At 35.4% G+C, this 17,500-nt stretch overlaps 2 protein-coding genes across 9 annotated transcripts in view; both read right to left on the reverse strand.

The window, feature by feature from the left end:
• Nucleotides 1-4,757, reverse strand: part of LOC123505120 (NACHT and WD repeat domain-containing protein 2-like) — a 65,000-nt gene extending 60,243 nt beyond the window's left edge. For 4 of the 6 annotated variants that reach the window (XM_045256197.1, XM_045256198.1, XM_045256194.1 and 1 more), the window contains exons 1-2: nucleotides 3,609-4,757; nucleotides 1,740-1,901 (exon numbers count right to left, since the gene is read on the reverse strand). The gene's annotated coding sequence lies outside the window, so the exon portion shown is untranslated. Of the gene's footprint in view, nucleotides 1-1,739; nucleotides 1,911-3,608 lie in introns of all 6 variants that reach the window. The other 2 variants (XM_045256195.1, XM_045256196.1) reach the window with 2 other exon arrangements.
• A 168-nt stretch (nucleotides 4,758-4,925) lies between these two features.
• Nucleotides 4,926-17,500, reverse strand: part of LOC123505123 — a 15,830-nt gene continuing 3,255 nt past the window's right edge. For 2 of the 3 annotated variants that reach the window (XM_045256203.1, XM_045256205.1), the window contains exons 2-6: nucleotides 15,500-15,584; nucleotides 14,224-14,321; nucleotides 13,530-13,700; nucleotides 7,231-7,371; nucleotides 4,926-5,939 (exon numbers count right to left, since the gene is read on the reverse strand). In XM_045256203.1, the coding sequence (XP_045112138.1) occupies nucleotides 5,808-5,939; nucleotides 7,231-7,371; nucleotides 13,530-13,700; nucleotides 14,224-14,321; nucleotides 15,500-15,584 (627 nt within the window). In that variant the 3' untranslated portion in view covers nucleotides 4,926-5,807. Of the gene's footprint in view, nucleotides 5,940-7,230; nucleotides 7,372-13,529; nucleotides 13,701-14,223; nucleotides 14,322-15,499; nucleotides 15,585-17,275; nucleotides 17,392-17,500 lie in introns of all 3 variants that reach the window. The other variant, XM_045256204.1, reaches the window with a different exon arrangement.

Raw genomic sequence — 17,500 nt, forward strand, 5'->3', positions numbered from 1 at the left:
TCGTGATTTGGATTTAGAAAAGGTTGCTCATGTATCACAAATCTACTAAATTTTTATACACGCGTAATAGATAAGGTACAAGGGAGAGATGGATGGGTGGACACTGTATTTAGATATCAAAAAAGCCTTCGACAGAGTACCTCATAGATGACTCATATGGAAAGTCGAACATGTAGGAGTAGTAGTACAGGGAAGTATGTTAAGCTGGATGGCGGACTACATAACAGAAAGAGAAATGAGGACAGTGATAAGAGACACCCCATCAAGTTGGAGCACAGTAACTGGTAGTGTACCACAGGAGTCAGTGCTGGCACCAATAATGTTTCAAATATATATTGACGATATACAAGAGAACCTGAGTAGTTACATAAATTTGTTTGCCGATGATGTGAAACTCTTGAGAGTAATAAGGAACAAGGGGGATTGCATTGAATTGCAGAGATGTTGATCTGGGAATGAAACCAGAAATGTAAATGAGAATTCAATGCCAAAAAATGACATGTGATGGAAATGGGTAAAAGTAATAAAAGACTTACATGGGAATACAAAATGGGAGAAGAGGTTATAATGAAAAAGAAAGAAGAGAAAGACATGAGTCCCACAAAGACACATAAATGGGTTATTTGCTTCAACATACAAGACACTATCAATCAGGGTGGCATTTAACTAAAAGGACAAGAGTATGATGAAAAGATCTTAACCACTATGATAAGACCTAGACTTAAACATGTAGCAGTGGTATGGTCACCACACATGCAAACATCAGGAAACTAGAAAGAATCCAAAGAACAGCTATAAAGATGATGCCAGAAATAAGAGGCCTTCCCTGCGATGATAGACTGAACAAAATGGAACTACCAACTTTGAAGAATAGACGGAGAGAGATCTTATAACGATGTACAGGATAGTGAACAGTATGGAAAAGATGGATAGACAAGACCTAGTATCACTAATTGAAGATGGAGATAGACGAACTAGAGAGCACTAAGAAGATCAGGAAAAGTCAATGTCTGAGAAACATTAAAAAGTTAAGTTTTTCGGATAGGACAGTGGACATCTGGAACAGCTTGAATTATGAGATTGTAACAGCAGAAAGTGTGCATAAATTTATGGTTGTATAGAAATAGATATGGAGAAAGGTCACTATGAACCCCGCTCAAACCCTTTAATATACAACTAGTAGGTAAATACAACTAGGTTAACACACACACACACACACACACACACACACACACACAGACAAGGAAGTCCTGGTGCTGGTGACAGAAGATAGAAGGACAAGAGGACATGTAAAGATGATCAGGATGAGGCAGTGTGTGAAGGATATCGGAAAATACAGTTTTCTGCACAGAACGGTGAAGTGGAATGCATTGAGTGATGAAGTTGTTACAGCACATAGTGTGCATAACTTTAAGGAAAAATTGGAGAAATGGAGATATGGAGACAGGACACTATGAGCCCGCACCAACCCTGTACAATGCAACTAGGTAAATGCAACTAGGGAACTAGGTAAATACACACACACACACACACACACACACGAAAACTCAACATTTCAAAGAAGGAAATGCATCAGTACTACAATATATCAGTGAAATATTATGACAGAAAAAAAAAATGTGCTATAATTAATAACAGACTTAAGAAAAGTATGGTTAAAGATAATCAAGTGGCACAAGGGGTTTAACCTAATTAATCGTATTATAAGAACACAGACACATTCAGAGTAGCCTGCCTACCTTCCTAGCAGTGTTGTTATGGCAGCAGAGTTCAGCAGCCTGACGATAATCACAAATCACAATGCCATGGCCACGTTACTGATGAGGGAGTTGAGGACGGCAGTGTCACCGGCCAGGTGCGCCAAGGACCTCGGTGCACAACGCACGAATGTTGACCACACACTGAATGGCCTTGGCAGCATTATGAACTAGTTTGACCTACATTTCATTTTATACTTAACTTTAAAATACGTTTTGGATACTTAAAACATAAACGAGAATGTATCATCATGTTTTCTATAGATTTCCTCCGAATTACAAACTCTAAGAAACAAATATACCTAATTCATAAGGAACCGAGCAGGTGGCACCACTACACCGTTGCCAAGGCAACAAGAGACGCTACTTGTGCTGACCTTGCGTTGCTTGTTTGGACAATAATTATCATTACGTTACGACACTTCCATGGTATCAGAACAGTAAATTTACCTTATAGTACTGCAATAAGTCTTTTCAACAGTGTGTGTGTGTGTGTGTGTGTGTGTGTGTGTGTGTGTGTGTGTGTGTGTGTGTGTGTTTAAAACACCCAATCTGCGGTGAGTATTACATGTAAGTAATAGTCTAGTACATGTTGATCTCTGAAAAGGGAAGTGACAATAATATAATGCTTCAGCGAAAACATCTCGAAATTTTACGCATGGTATGCATTTCACACTTTCATTTACGTATTAACTGAAATTTCGTCATGATATATATATATATATATATATATATATATATATATATATATATATATATATATATATATATATATATATATATATATATATATATATATATATCGTTACCGTCGATATCCTAAGAGGTCTCTTTTTTTTATGATAAACCTTATACTGCATAACAAAGATGCGCTCCAAGTCAGATCGCCCATATACACTGGATGTCAAGATGTGGGTCTATTGATCCGCTCGGCAGCAGCTGACTGAGAGGGAAAATATGCTCCGGCTGCAAGTGAGGGTATCTAATAGAAATGGTTTTCTTCATTATGGTCGATACAAGACACAAACACCTTATTAGTAGTTACAGAAACCATAGCTGAGACTATGTTATCAGTCTGCTGAAAAACATAAACCATTTTTTTTTTTTTTTTTTTTTTTTTGTCAGAGTACCATAAATATTAGCTACATATTCATCACCATTGAAATGTTGATCAGTGCATATCATGGAAGTAATACCTCAGTCCTCCAAACTGCATATCAATCCTTTGCATAATGAACACCACCAACTATTAGAGATGTACCGATACCTATACCACACTATTGGGCTGATCCCGACACTACTACTGATACTGAAAACCATGCACCAGAAATCAGTCTATATAATTGCTGCCCACCGTCGTTTTTTTTTTTCTTTTTTAGTTAGACATTATTATTATCATTATTATTATTATTATTATTATCATCCCTTATTATTACTACTACTATTATTATTATTATTATTATCACTATTACTATTATTATTATTATTATCATTACTATTATTCGTGCAGTCCTTCCTTGTTGAGAAATATGACATGAAGCGAGCATGTTCCTTTGGACACGAGAAAAAAAAAAAAAAAAAAAAAGTGACAAGAAAAAACAACTTGATAATGGTAGGTGAGAAAGTGTAAACTATGTGCGTTACATAAAAAAAAAAAAGTGGTGCAGCTGGCCTGCCTTCAAGCTGTGTGTTACGTTAAAACAGTAGGTAGGTAGTGCTGCAGCTAACGTTACCTTTTTTTTTGGTCATTTATATAGTGTGTGTAAAGTTTGCAGTGAGTTTATCTATCATTTATTCTATATGTTAATTCTTTAATAGAATATTTATTTACTGATCTGTTGTCCTTCTTACCTAGGGCCCCCTGGGGGTCTAGAAATGCCCCTGGCTGCAATATCTGCCACACGTCTTGACCTCAGTATACGAGTGAGCAAGATATGGGTGGTCTTGTTCTCTCTCTCTCTTAGGTGAGGGATGAAGGAAGGCATGTAGCAGGGTCCCAAGTCCGCTACCAACCTGTGTTGTACACGTACAGTAATAGAAGTGACTCATTACCAACCAATATATTTTATTACTAAGCACCATGGACTCAATACGCTGTATCATACTAAATAATCTAGCATTATCATCAATCCATTTTTATCGCTATAAAACATCCAAATTTTGCTTAACAGAATATCTTGCAAATTGAGATACATGACATAATAAATTCCTATTTCTAAGTATCGATAGTATCGGCAGAAAATAAGCCGATACCGATACTCCTTAAATGGGCAGATACTACCGATACCGATACTGATACGTTGGTACATCTCTAACAATAATAATGATTAATAATAATAATAATAATAATAATAATTATTATTATTATTATTATTATCATTATAATAAAGGTGATATTTGTAATATCATAATCCGTAATTGTTATCATTACTGTTAAAATAAAAAAAAATAGTAATAGCAATATCAATAATAGTAATAATAATAAGAGAAAAAAAATAAATAAAAATAATAACAATAATAATAATAATAATAATAATAATAATAATAATAATAATAATATTATTATTATTATTATTATAATTGTTATACTAACAATTATTACTTTTGTTATTATTATTATTAATATTGTATAAGCAAATACTGTTTTTTTCTGAAGTATATGGTCATGTATGGTAGAAAACAGTTTCTAACTCGAGTGGATGTTGGGTAACGTTTGTGTGATGTACACAACCATGACCTTGATGGTGATACCTAATACCTAAAGTTAATGGTAAGCTTGATTATTATATTATTGAAACATCTATGTAAATATTTGATGGAATGGTTATTGAACTAAAGAAAATACATGTACACTACTATTTATACTGGTTGCATTAACAAAGTTTTTTCCTTAAGATACAAATGATGTTATCCCACCTTAGTAATGATATATATTCTGACCTAATCTGGTCATTCATTGCAAGAATTACAAATTCATACTTACAGAGAGAGAGAGAGAGAGAGAGAGAGAGAGAGAGAGAGAGAGAGAGAGAGAGAGAGAGAGAGAGAGAGAGAGAGAGAGAGGAAAAATAAAGCAGACATGATTTTGTCCAGCCTGCTTAGTGGATACAAGCTATTTATCATTTGAGAAGAAATAAAGTAATTCTGGGAAACTAAAGGAAGCTCAGCCAAAATGCTTTATATGTATTTCATAATACTTTGCTATATATCTTACAGAACCAATTTTGTACAATCTTGCAAATTTTTATTATTTCAAGTGTGTATTTAAAAACTGTTTGCATATGTGTATTTGAGACCTTTACTCTATATCTGATCATAGACAATGAATTTAATATTGAAATACATTTCAAATTATTAGCGGTGATTGATTGTAGGTTAGGTTAGTATGTACTTTCTGATGAGGCATGTACATCGACCATGTTTTTTTTTTTTTTTTTTTTTTAGGACTTTTCATACAAAATAATTCAAACAAATATGGATACTTTAAAAATATTTTGCTACTTTCTGAGTAAAAGGTGACATGTGGGTTCAAAATAGGTTAAGCCGCCAAAGGCAGAGAAATAACATATTATGTAATATACTTAAATTTCAATTACAAATATATCTAGAATGATAAAAACATGCCAGTGAAGCATTTACTTACAAGCTAAGCACATACTATGTACTGAATATTATATAATTTCATTCTAATCTCTTGTATTGCATGTTACAAACAGAGGAATATATCAATTAAGTATTCAGTACAATTATTGAAAATATATAAGATCTTGTATGCTCATGTTCAAAAGTTATCTATCTATCTATCTATATATATATATATATATATATATATATATATATATATATATATATATATATATATATATATATATATATATATAATATTACTTGCAAAAGTACATACAATAAACCTACTACATTGATTCTCTTACATTACAATAAACCACTATAACAGCCATGAGAAAAAAAATTCTACATGGTTTTTCTACTTTGGTTTTAAATAAAGAATCTGATGTATATAATAAAGTAAAAAAAAAAAAAAAAAAACATTTACAGACTCTGATCAAAGATGCCAAGTGCAATTCCATCAGAGAACATATCCTTGACCATCACATAGAGACCTGCCATCTTCCTTGCCACCTCAATCTCTTTCTCAGCTTTTTCTTGCAAGAAATGTAAAACCTGAAAATGTTACACCAAAATTAATTAATGAAAGTGTAAGCACTAACAACAAAATGAGTAAATATATCTACCATATAACTAGTGTCAATAGGATCATCTTTCTTTCTTTCATCCAAACTTCTTTAGTTTGGATGCAATAGTCAGGTATTATTCATGACTATTTCTATGAATTTTGTTATCTTATTAATTATAACTGAAATGTGTTCAAAGTATATTTAAGAAATCAGTAAACAATTACTTACAATATATATCTAGCAAAAAAAAAAAAAAGCTAACATCCTGAAAGTAACTTAAGAAAGCTCATTCTAAAAAAGAGATCTGTATGGACCACAGCAAGTTATCAATTAATTATAATCATAATCATATTTAGCAATGGTTTCTGTGATTATTCTTTAGCTGGGTGACAATGGAGCAAATGAAACAGTCAAATAGTTCCCACAATATTCAAGCCCAAAGTTTTATGTTTGGACATTGGATAGACATTATATACACCCTTTTCCACTTTTTCTAATTTCATAGGGCATTATGATGTTATATTTCTTCTCATTTGTTCTTGTAACCTTTTCTTTTTAATCGAGTGTCCATTATTACTCAAATACTTCTATACTATGTGGAATGAGATGATTGCTCATTATTTTTCACCTAAGGAAAAACTCACATAAAATAATATGAATGAAATAGACTACACAAAGAAATTACTGCAGCATACAGGTTACATAAATGTCACCACACCTTTCAGATTTCACTAAAAGAGAATGACAAAATGACATAACTGAACACAGTGATAACATATAGCTAATTCTAAAGGGTACATATAGATGGAAGACCCACATTCAACCCACAATCTCACAAATACTTTTCAGAAGGAATGTCCATCTAAACAGAAGACTGAGTTTCTCCACTGAGATAATATTATAATACATACTTAAAAGGGTTTCTAGTCCACTTACTCTGCCTATATCAATTGTTTTTCATTACATATAAAAAGTATAGTGACAGTATTTCTCAATTTAGATATAAACTGAGGCCCCTATCATAGGGAGAGAGAGAGAGAGAGAGAGAGAGAGAGAGAGAGAGAGAGAGAGAGAGAGAGAGAGAGAGAGAGAGAGAGAGAGAGAGAGAGAGAGAGAGAAAAAAAAGTTACCAGACCTATCAAGTTAGCTACAATTAATGTAATCAAATGCATGGAATGGCTAAAAAAGTTAAGAGAAACTTGGATATTCTAACAATTGTTTGAACTAAAAAAAAAAAAAAAAACTTCTATACTCATGTTATAATCAGAAAAACTTACAGCAGTATCACCATTATTTGAAGGGTTTTGGTTGGCCTTAACATGCAGTTTTGTAATCTCTCTGGTCAGGTGGTGAGACTTTGTCATCACTGTTTTCAGAGAATCCTTGTAGTTCACATCAACTGCATTATTTTGCTGAAACTGATAAAATCATGTATATACAGTTTTCATATAAAGCTAATGATACCACTAAATTATAGGTTATCACTGAAATTCAAGGTGCAATTCTGCATATTTTGTTAGGATAGTGACAATAAAAAGAAGTCAGGGTTTAATGAATAGAAGTGAGCTAAACTGAATTAACAAAGAATCATGGCTTTAAACATAAATAAATAACAATGATTATAGTAACAATAACAAATGATGATGATGATGATGATGATAATAATAATAATAATAATAATAATAATAACAATAATAATAATAATAATAATAATAACAAATTATAATAATAATAATAACAAAATAATAACAATAATAATAATAATAATAATAATAATAATAATAATAATAATAATAATAATAGCATACAGAGATCAGTGATAAAGAAGATGTATTATTGAAGGAGGTGGTACAAACATGCAGAAGATAAATAGGGAGGAAAGTCAAAGGAAGAAAGGAAACTTGTTACAAAACATACATGATGTGAATGGTGACATATGAAAACAGACTGAATTAAATCATATAATACCTAAGAAATAAAATCAAATACAGGCAATCCCCGCTTAACCCTTACGTTCCGGTTATTAAACTATTTTCCAATATCCCATGACGGGTAAAAATGGTAAATGATGGGTAAAAATGGTAAACCTAGAAATTGTCAGAAGACTGTTTGAATACAAATAATTATTTTCTCTTTGTTATTCTGAATACAATGATGTATTTTCTAGCTCGATGTGACCTCTGAAAGTTTAGTTATTGCCTTATCAAGGATTCCTCCTCCGCCCGCTGTGATCCGTCAAGCAGAAACAGCTCGGTGAGCGATGACACACACACACACACACACACACACACACACACACACACACACACACACACACACACACACACACACACACACAGAGGAGAAGATATAAGGAATTGGTGGAAGAGGCGAGAAGGAAAAATGATGAGCGGTCTGAGGAGGAAAGAGAAAAGTTTTTTTGGAGAGTTATAGGAGAGAGAGTCAGAAAGTGGTATGTGGAAAGAAGGAATACGGAGGAACCCCTAGAGGGAGCAGTGGGTGGACCGTAATGTATACTAATATAGATGGGATACTGTCAAGTAGATTGGAATTGCAAGACTATATGATAGTGGAGAAGCCTGATATAGTGTGTTTGACTGAGACAAAATTGCATGAAAAAACAAAGATAAATTTGGATAATAAATATAATATATGGAGAAAGGATAGAGAGTAAAGGTGGAGGAGGAGTTATGATTATGACGAAGAAATAAATAAATGTGGATAAGGTTTGGTATGGGAAGAACAACGCAGAAGTGATAAGCATAAGGATAAAAAGTGATGGAAAAGAATTAATAATCATGGTGACCTATGTACCTCCTAAAACAAATTCTTGGACATTAAGGAATACGACAATATGATCAAGGATACTTTACAGAGTTTGGAAAGTGTATTATCTGGAAAAAGAAAGGTGATACTAGTAGGAGATTTTAATTGTAAGGAGGTGGATTGGGAAAATCTAGTAAGTGGTGTTGGAGAGGAAGCATGGGAGAGAGATTTCTTAATCTAATGATGGAAAATATGATGGAACAGAGGGTGAAGGAAAATACTAGATATAGAGGAGATGATGAACCGGCTAGACTGGATTTGGTGTTAACAAGAGAAGTGTACCTATGTGGAGATATACAATACAAGTGTCCTTTGGGAAAGAGTGATCATGTGGTTATGGAAATGCAGATAGCAACAACACAGCGAAGGAAGGACGAGACATACAGGAGTGGTAGATTGAATTATAGAAAGATGGACACAGAAAGTTTGAAAAATTATTTCAGAAAATTAGATTGGGAGGAGATGTTACAAATCAGAGAAGTGCAAAAGAAATATGAGATTTTTATGAAATATTATAAAGAAGGAGTTATGAAATTTGTACCAAAGTATAAACCGAGAGAGGAAGGAAGAAAGGATTGGTTTAATGCAACTTGTGTTAAGGCTAAGGAAAAGAGAGATGTGGCTTGGAAAAGATGGAAAAGAGCAGGAATATACTAAATAAGGAGAATTATAGAGTGGCGAGAAATGAGTATGTGAGGGTAAGGAGGAGGAAGAAAGAAAATTTGAAAAGATATTGTAGACAAGAGTAAGGAACATCCAAAATTGTTTTACAGGTTCATAAATGGTAAACTTAAAAGAGAGAGTCCATTGAAAGATTAAAAGGAGAGCAAGGGATAGTAGATGACCCTAAGAATATAGCGGAATTGCTAAATAATAGGTTTCAGCAAGTATTTACTGAAGAAACAATGTTTGTAAAGCCACAGAATGTACAAGGAAATGTGCACATGGATGACATTAAGATACCTAAAAGGAGTTATATAAAATGTTGGAGGAACTTAAAGATGATAAAGCGATGGGACCAGATGAAGTTTCAGGAAAATTATTGAAGGAGTGTAGAGAAGAATTGATTGATCCATTATATGATATTATAAGGTGTTCATTAGAAACAGGGAAGTACCAGTAGAGTGGAAGAGAGCTGAAGTGGTGCCCATTTATAAGGGAGGCAGTAAGGAAGAGCCTCTTAACTATAGACCTGTGTCTCTAACAAGTGTGGTCGGTAAGATTTGTGAGAGGGTGATAAAGAAATATTGGATACGGTTCCTGGAGGATCATAAGTTATTATCGGATCATCAATTTGGCTTCAGGAAAGGGAGGTCATGTGTAACAAATCTACTGAGCTTTTATTCAAGAGTGGTTGACAAAATACAGAGAGAGAGAGGATGGATGGACTGTGTATATTTGGATTTAAAGAAAGCTTTTGACAAGGTACCTCATGAGACTGTTATGGAAAGTAGAGATTTATGGAGGACTGAAAGGAAAAGTGTTAAAGTGGATGGAAAACTACTTGAGATGGAGGGAGATGAGAACGGTAATAAGGGATGCAAAGTCGGACTGGTTGGTGGTGGAGAGTGGAGTCCCACAAGGCTCAGTGCTGGCACCAATACTTTTCCTTGTATATATTAATGACATGCCAGAGGGAGTAAACAGTTATATTAATTTGTTTGCGGATGATGCGAAGTTGTGTAGGTGTGTGAAGAGTGAAGAAGATTGTGAAATTTTACAGGCAGACCTGGATAAGATTTGGGAGTGGAGCAAGAGGTGGCAAATGGAATTTAATCTGAGCAAAAGTCATGTGATGGAGATGGGAAGAGTGGAAGACGGCCAAGAGGGTCATATAAGATGGGTGAAGAAGTAGTGTTGAAAAAGGTGGAAAAGGAAAAGGATTTGGGAGTGATAATACAAGACCATGGGCAGTTTGAGGCTCATATTGATAAGATGTTTGGAGAAACGTATAATTTGATAAAAATATTGGATTAGCCTTCCATTATATGGATAAAGATATGATGAAGAAATTAATTAGTATGGTAATTAGACCAAGATTGGAATATGCTGGAGTGGTTTGGTCCCCTTATAAAAAGAAGCATATAAGGAAGTTGGAGAGATTGCAGAGAATGGCAACAAAAATGGTTCCGGAATTGGCAGAAATGACCTATGAGGAGAGATTAAAAGAAATGAATTTGCCTACCTTGGAACAAAGAAGAGAAAGAGGAGATTTAATACAGGTTTATAAACTGTTGAATGGACTGGATGAAGTGGATAATGAGCAAATGATGTTGAGAGAGGAAAACTTAAATAGAACTACAAGATCGCATAGTAAAAAGATAGCCAAGGGAATATGCTTGAAGGATGTGAAAAAATAGTTTCCCACAAAGATGTGTGGAGGTGTGGAATGGTTTGAGTGAGGAGGTGGTGTCAGCAAGGAGTGTGCATAGTTTTAAAGGAAAGTTGGATGTGTGTAGATATGGAGACAGGGCCACACGAGTATGATACCCAGGCCCTGTAAAATTACAACTAGGTGAATACAACTAGGTGAATACACACACACACACTCTCTCTCTCATCTTGGAAGAGAAATTGTACACTTCCAATGAGAGAGAGAGAGAGAGAGAGAGAGAGAGAGAGAGAGAGAGAGAGAGAGAGAGAGAGAGAGAGAGAGAGAGTATTCTTTCACCCCTTTTCGTATCAAGTTTCAAGCAAATAACATGTAGGTATCATCTCTCTCTCTCTCTCTCTCTCTCTCTCTCTCTCTCTCTCTCTCTCACACACACACACGCCCCCTTGATCGTCTTCCCAGAACACGAGAGGCACGCCTTCATCTCCATGAGCCACTCTGGGTTCTCAATACGATGTTTGGAGTCTGTTCTCCATCACCACTATCTCTGTCTTCTCTCTGTTCTGAGAAAACAGGTGGATCCTCTGAATCATTTTCCGAGTATTCACTCCTGCTGTCTTTGCTTTCTTCAGTTTCTTCCTCATTATCACTGTCACTGTAGTCAGGCTCAGAAGCACTGCTGAATAAAAATTATCTGTCTTGTTCCATAGTGAGTTATGAACTGAGACGTCCCTTCGCTCTTATCAGGGTGCTTTCGACACGGCGGGTCGCTGGGGTTGCCAAGTGTCGCCCTCAGAATGGGAGAATAGCTTCGTTACCCCTAATTATACAGAGCTAGTGGCAACACTACGGGTGGAAAAAGAAGCCAGATACTTCCACTCGCCATCTGACTCGAAAAACTGCGTGTGGAGCTCAAACACGAGGCGCAAAAATTCTTGATTACAGGAACGATCGCCATCGCTACGGACACACTGATGCAATCGTTCATATACGATCGCCGGAACATAAGGGTTAATGAAGGTTCACACAACAAAATTTCGCTACAACGAAGGTTTCATTTTACTACCATCTGCTCGTTTAACGAACACCAAACTCGCTTTAACGAAGTTTTATACAGGTAATTTTTTCCAAATTTGAAAGCCCGCTGTATCACGCAAGCCAACAGGGTTTTTAATACACCAGCGCCTCTCGTGGGCAACACGCGCACCACTCACTGCCCCTGTTCAAAAAAATAACAGCATCAGCAGCAGCTCGTCTTCCCTTGCTAAACTTACCACCAAAATGCCCTGCAATGTTGCCTAGCGTTGCTAAGAAGACCAGGAAGTTTCTTACTCTTGAAGTGAAGCTGGATATTATTCACAGACACAAGAGAGGTAAGAAAACTAATAGCATTGCTCACCACCATCTTGACTCTATCTACTGTCTCTACTATTTTCAAGTCAGTAGACTCTATTAAGAAGGCTGCTGAGACCGATCTTCCTTGCAAGCTAAAAGAACCACCTGAACTCGTGACTCTACAATGGATAAAATGGAAAACCTTGTGGAAATGTGGTACACAAGTTTTGTATGTGATACAATGATGTGCCCTTTATTTACATTCCACTGGTTGCCAGTTAGTGTCTTTCCTGTTTCACTCTCCCTCCCTTCATAAATTTAAGATCATCAACATTATAAAGTTACGTACATACATACATTAGTGTACATTACAATGACTTAAATTAAACTGCTTAAATGTTTAACTTCATAGTTTTTTACTTTCATTAAACCTTTCACTGTACTATGATGCACTCTCGCTTTGTTTACTCTCAATGGAAGTTCAAGTCAGGACTTAAACGCAAGCTAAAAGGGTTACAAGAAGAAGAAGCAGCAGCTGTCACTGTGAGTCTCCGCCTCGTCTGTGGCCAATCTCATCTCTGCTTTATTTTTTGGTATTCCATGTAAGATTTCACTTTATACATTACAAAACAATCCTTTCATGGGGGGCAAGGTTTGTAAAAAGCTAATAGAAATGTTGTTTTGTGAACATAAATGCATATATAATACACTAACACCACCTCCAGAGGTGGTGTTCCCAGCAATCTCAGAGCAACCTGATAGCAACCTCGTCATCGTCCCTCCAAGCATTCATGGATGCTATTTTGCGGCAGGAGGTTGCTCTGACGTTGTTAAAGAATCTTGGATCCAGTTCCAGGAGCACTAGAGACAGAGGCGGAGAGCCAGCCAATCACAGCGAAGCTGCCACGTCCCTCACCCGGCAAATTCAAACCCAGAAAATACACTAAAACGGATGTAGTTGTACTCTATGCGGACTTTTTGGTCTAATTTTATATAGTACGTTAAACTGGAAATTTGTTAGACGAACGTTCGTTAAGCGGAGTATTACAATACCTTTAAAGAAAAAAACTACATCATACTTACAGTTCCGATAAAATTCATGCTGTCAATGAAATTACTTCCATCTGTGGTTCCTCCTAAGTGAAGATATTTCTTAAGAACACTCATACCTTCTTCCCACTGACGATCACTCTCCTCCACAAGGAGCTTTGCCATACCAGGAAATTCAACATCCTGGCTGTCATAATATTTGCCCTGTAAACATGGTAGCAATGTAGTACAATAGTACAATCACTTGGATCATCAGAAGATATAAACATCACAAGAAATTCACAACCAAAATTAGCAACATATTAACCCTTTCCATTCATGTAACCCAACAATCAGTTCAGTAATTTCATTCTATCTTCCATTCATTTTCTTACCAGTAGGTAACTGGATATAAAGACTGGGACTACAAAATACCAAAAAATAATGAGGAGAGAGAGAGAGAGAGAGAGAGAGAGAGAGAGAGAGAGAGAGAGAGAGAGAGAGAGAGAGAGAGAGAGAGAGAGAGAGAGATAATATCTAAAACCATTAAATTCAGATTGAAATTTGAAGGATGTCTTATCTGAAAGTGACCACATCTGTCAAAATATACAGTATTTGAGACTTAACTATTGATATGAAAATAAGAGAAATCCAAACAAGTATACAATGTAAATTGCTCACCAAAACTTTGTAAAACTTTTTTTTTTAATTCAGAGCTATTATATGCTAATGTAATAATATTACTTACACTGATTAGGTAGTCAAGAGAGTTGCTAAAATGGCCTTTCATCAAATCTAGGAGATGTTTAGCATTTTCATCTTTTTTCAGGAAATTTGAAGAGAACTCTGGAAAATGTTAAAAGAGCAATTTGAACTGTTTATTTAAGTATATGTTTCTCTTACTTACTCAAAGATACATATTGTTACATAGTATTGATTACATACAGGTTAGTACCTAAGAATAGGGAAATCAATAATAAACTGCCATGAGAAAGAAAAAAGTGCAATTAATGAGCTACTTTAATAATTTACTTCTGCCATCACAAAATCTGAATGTGTAACTAACTGGACTGCACTGCCACACTATGCATCTCTTCAAGAAACTTTCAATCAGGTTATCTATTAGCAAGGGTGATTTTTTTTGTCAATGTATAACAAAATAGTTAAAAATTATGCAAATATTTAAGTTTTAAACATTAATGAAATCAAACAATACAAAATCTTATTTGTATTCAAAATACTATGATAATCACTAAAATTAATATAATGTTGACAATGCTGAAAATCCAAGTAACACATAATAGAGGGAAAAACAACTAAATGGAAAAAAATACACACTAAACAAATGAAGCAAACAGAATTTAGTATACTACCTGTCATGGCTAAATTAACTAAAATTCATGATAGTAAATTAACAACGACAATCATAAAAATAATGATGGTGTTAACATAGCTACTCATTTTGTATATTCTTACAAGATCTGTACTGATTTCACACCTCCACCACAAGCATTTACTTATTACATGCCTGGGAAGTCTTTAGATTGATCAAGACCAAGACTTGACCAAACATCTACTTTTCATTCTTAAAGGAAATCTACTTATATTCAGTCTGTTACTAAAAAGGGTGACTGCTCTAATCCTTCAAACTACCATGCCATTACTTTAATATCCTGCCTCTAAAGTTTGAACAAAATTTTCAACATTGAGATTCACTGGCTATGTTATATCTGATCGCTAGTATTAATTCCATCACAGCTGCTTAGCAAAACTGTAAAACTTGGGCATAAAAGATGTCCAGAGTCAAACCTCTACAGCTAAGAATTTGTTGATATGGCCTGTGGTACTATTGTAGAAGCTTGATAAGAATGAACATACACGTATGGGTTATTCTTTTAGAAAAAAAAAAGTTTAAGACAATTCATAAAACATTCGGAAGCCTACAACTAACTAAAGAGATTCTAGATATCTTATAAAGGTGTGAGGCCCACTTCATACAAGCAGTTTTTATACAAAGGCCTTACTTATATTATCACTGCTACTTGGACCAGCACCATGCACACCAACTGCCAGGATGGTCCCAAGGAAGCAGAGGAGTATGGCAGGCATCTAGAAATACAAGAAATAAATACCTTTAAATGTGGCACATGACCTCATTTGGGAGAGCATAAACTGAGACAAAGTGCAAGAATACATGGCTGGATTTTGGTAATGAAAGTGTTCTAAGTCTGAGGAGATATAACCCTTGTTCCTAAAGGTGCCACATACAGACTGACACCAGCATACCACCTCAGCACGATTCCCAATTTCCCACTGTGGTGGGAGCAACTAAACAATAGAATAGTTTCCCCTGATCTAGCCTTAAGCCTTCCCCCACTATTCCCCATTGTTTTTTTCCAGTATATATATATATATATATATATATATATATATATATATATATATATATATATATATATATATATATATTATTGTTTTTATTATCATAATTATTACTATTACTGTAATAATAATTATTATTATCATTATTAACAATAATAATAATAAATAATAATAATAATAACAATAACAATAATAATAATAAATAATAATAATAATAACAATAACAATAACAATAATAATAATAATAATAATAATAATAATATAAATAAAAATAATAATACACACACACACACACCGCAGCCGTCGAGTAGGATACACGCAACTAAGCAACTCGCAGAGATTGCTACAAAAGGAGTTGGACGCAGGCCTAGACGTGTGTTCAGGGGGGAGGGAGGGTGCCATAGGTTCTCCTATCTCCAAATTAAATAAGTGTTAGATCACATATAAGGAATGAATAACGAGCGCTGCCAGGCGCATGTCGGAATCAAAACACGCCTAGCGAAAACCAACGCTTTATAGAAACCCTTATTGTTTTGAGGAAACTGACTAATGATACTATGGAAAAGGATTTCTTGGGTTTCCAAGATGAACGAGGTAATATGAGAAGGCTTGTTAATGTAGAAAAAGAATTAAGATACATGAAGGAGGTGATGCCCTATCTCATGGATAAACAAGACCAACTGCTAACGGAAAACACAGCCCTGAAATTAAGAGTAACTGAATGTGAGAAAGCAAGTGCAATAAACCAGAAATTGAAAGAGGAGATTCTGGAGCAGTGGTTCCCAAACTTTCTTCTGTCATTTCCCCCTGCACCAAGTTCAACCATCCAGATTTCCCCCTTCATGTGGATGTGAGAGCTCATGTTTGAACGTGAACCGACTACGACTAGTAGATACGGCGCCGCCCATCTATAACAGCCATTTTCTCTCTCTCTCTCTCTCTCTCTCTCTCTCTCTCTCTCTCTCTATTTATACCATGCGGGCTTTTCACGGGAATTTATGGGCTAAAGGGGATACTTTTTGTGGCACCTATCTCAAAGCCCACCCGCTACGAAACCGTTGCCCTTAGTGAGGAAGCCCAACCTACACTCGGACCGTGGACAGGATTCGAACCCGTGCACTTGGAGATCCCTCGAACCCCAAAGTAAACATGGTTCCACTGCACCACGGCGACTCTCTCTCTCTCTCTCAGACATGAGAAAATCCGTCTGAGATCTTTTTTGTTAGTAGGTAGTGTAATTATTTCCCCCCCGGTAGCTTCAAATTTCCCTCCAGGGGGAAATTTCCCCCAGTTTGGGAACCACTGCGGGCCTAAAGAAATAGAAGAGCTCATACTGACCAATCTTCGGGTAGGACTGATACCGCTCACGCACCACACATCAGAATAACGGAATAGCAAGACCACAACTTTTTACGTGCCTTCTTATTGCTAGATGAACTGTGGCTACATGTTAATAAGCTCGCCCATTTGCCTCTTCGCGCCTGGGACTCTATCCCCTGTGTTGTCAACCAAGCCGAGTCCCAAATGTACTAACCTGAAGTAAAGAGAATTCTCTTTAACTTGGTATTAACCACTATAAAAAAAAAAAATAAAGCCTACACTACGCAGTGTATATGTGTGTTATACATTTTGGTAGCCTGCTG

This window comes from Portunus trituberculatus, chromosome 17 (genome assembly GCF_017591435.1).
Source record: "Portunus trituberculatus isolate SZX2019 chromosome 17, ASM1759143v1, whole genome shotgun sequence".
Classification (NCBI taxonomy): Eukaryota; Metazoa; Arthropoda; class Malacostraca; order Decapoda; family Portunidae; genus Portunus; species Portunus trituberculatus.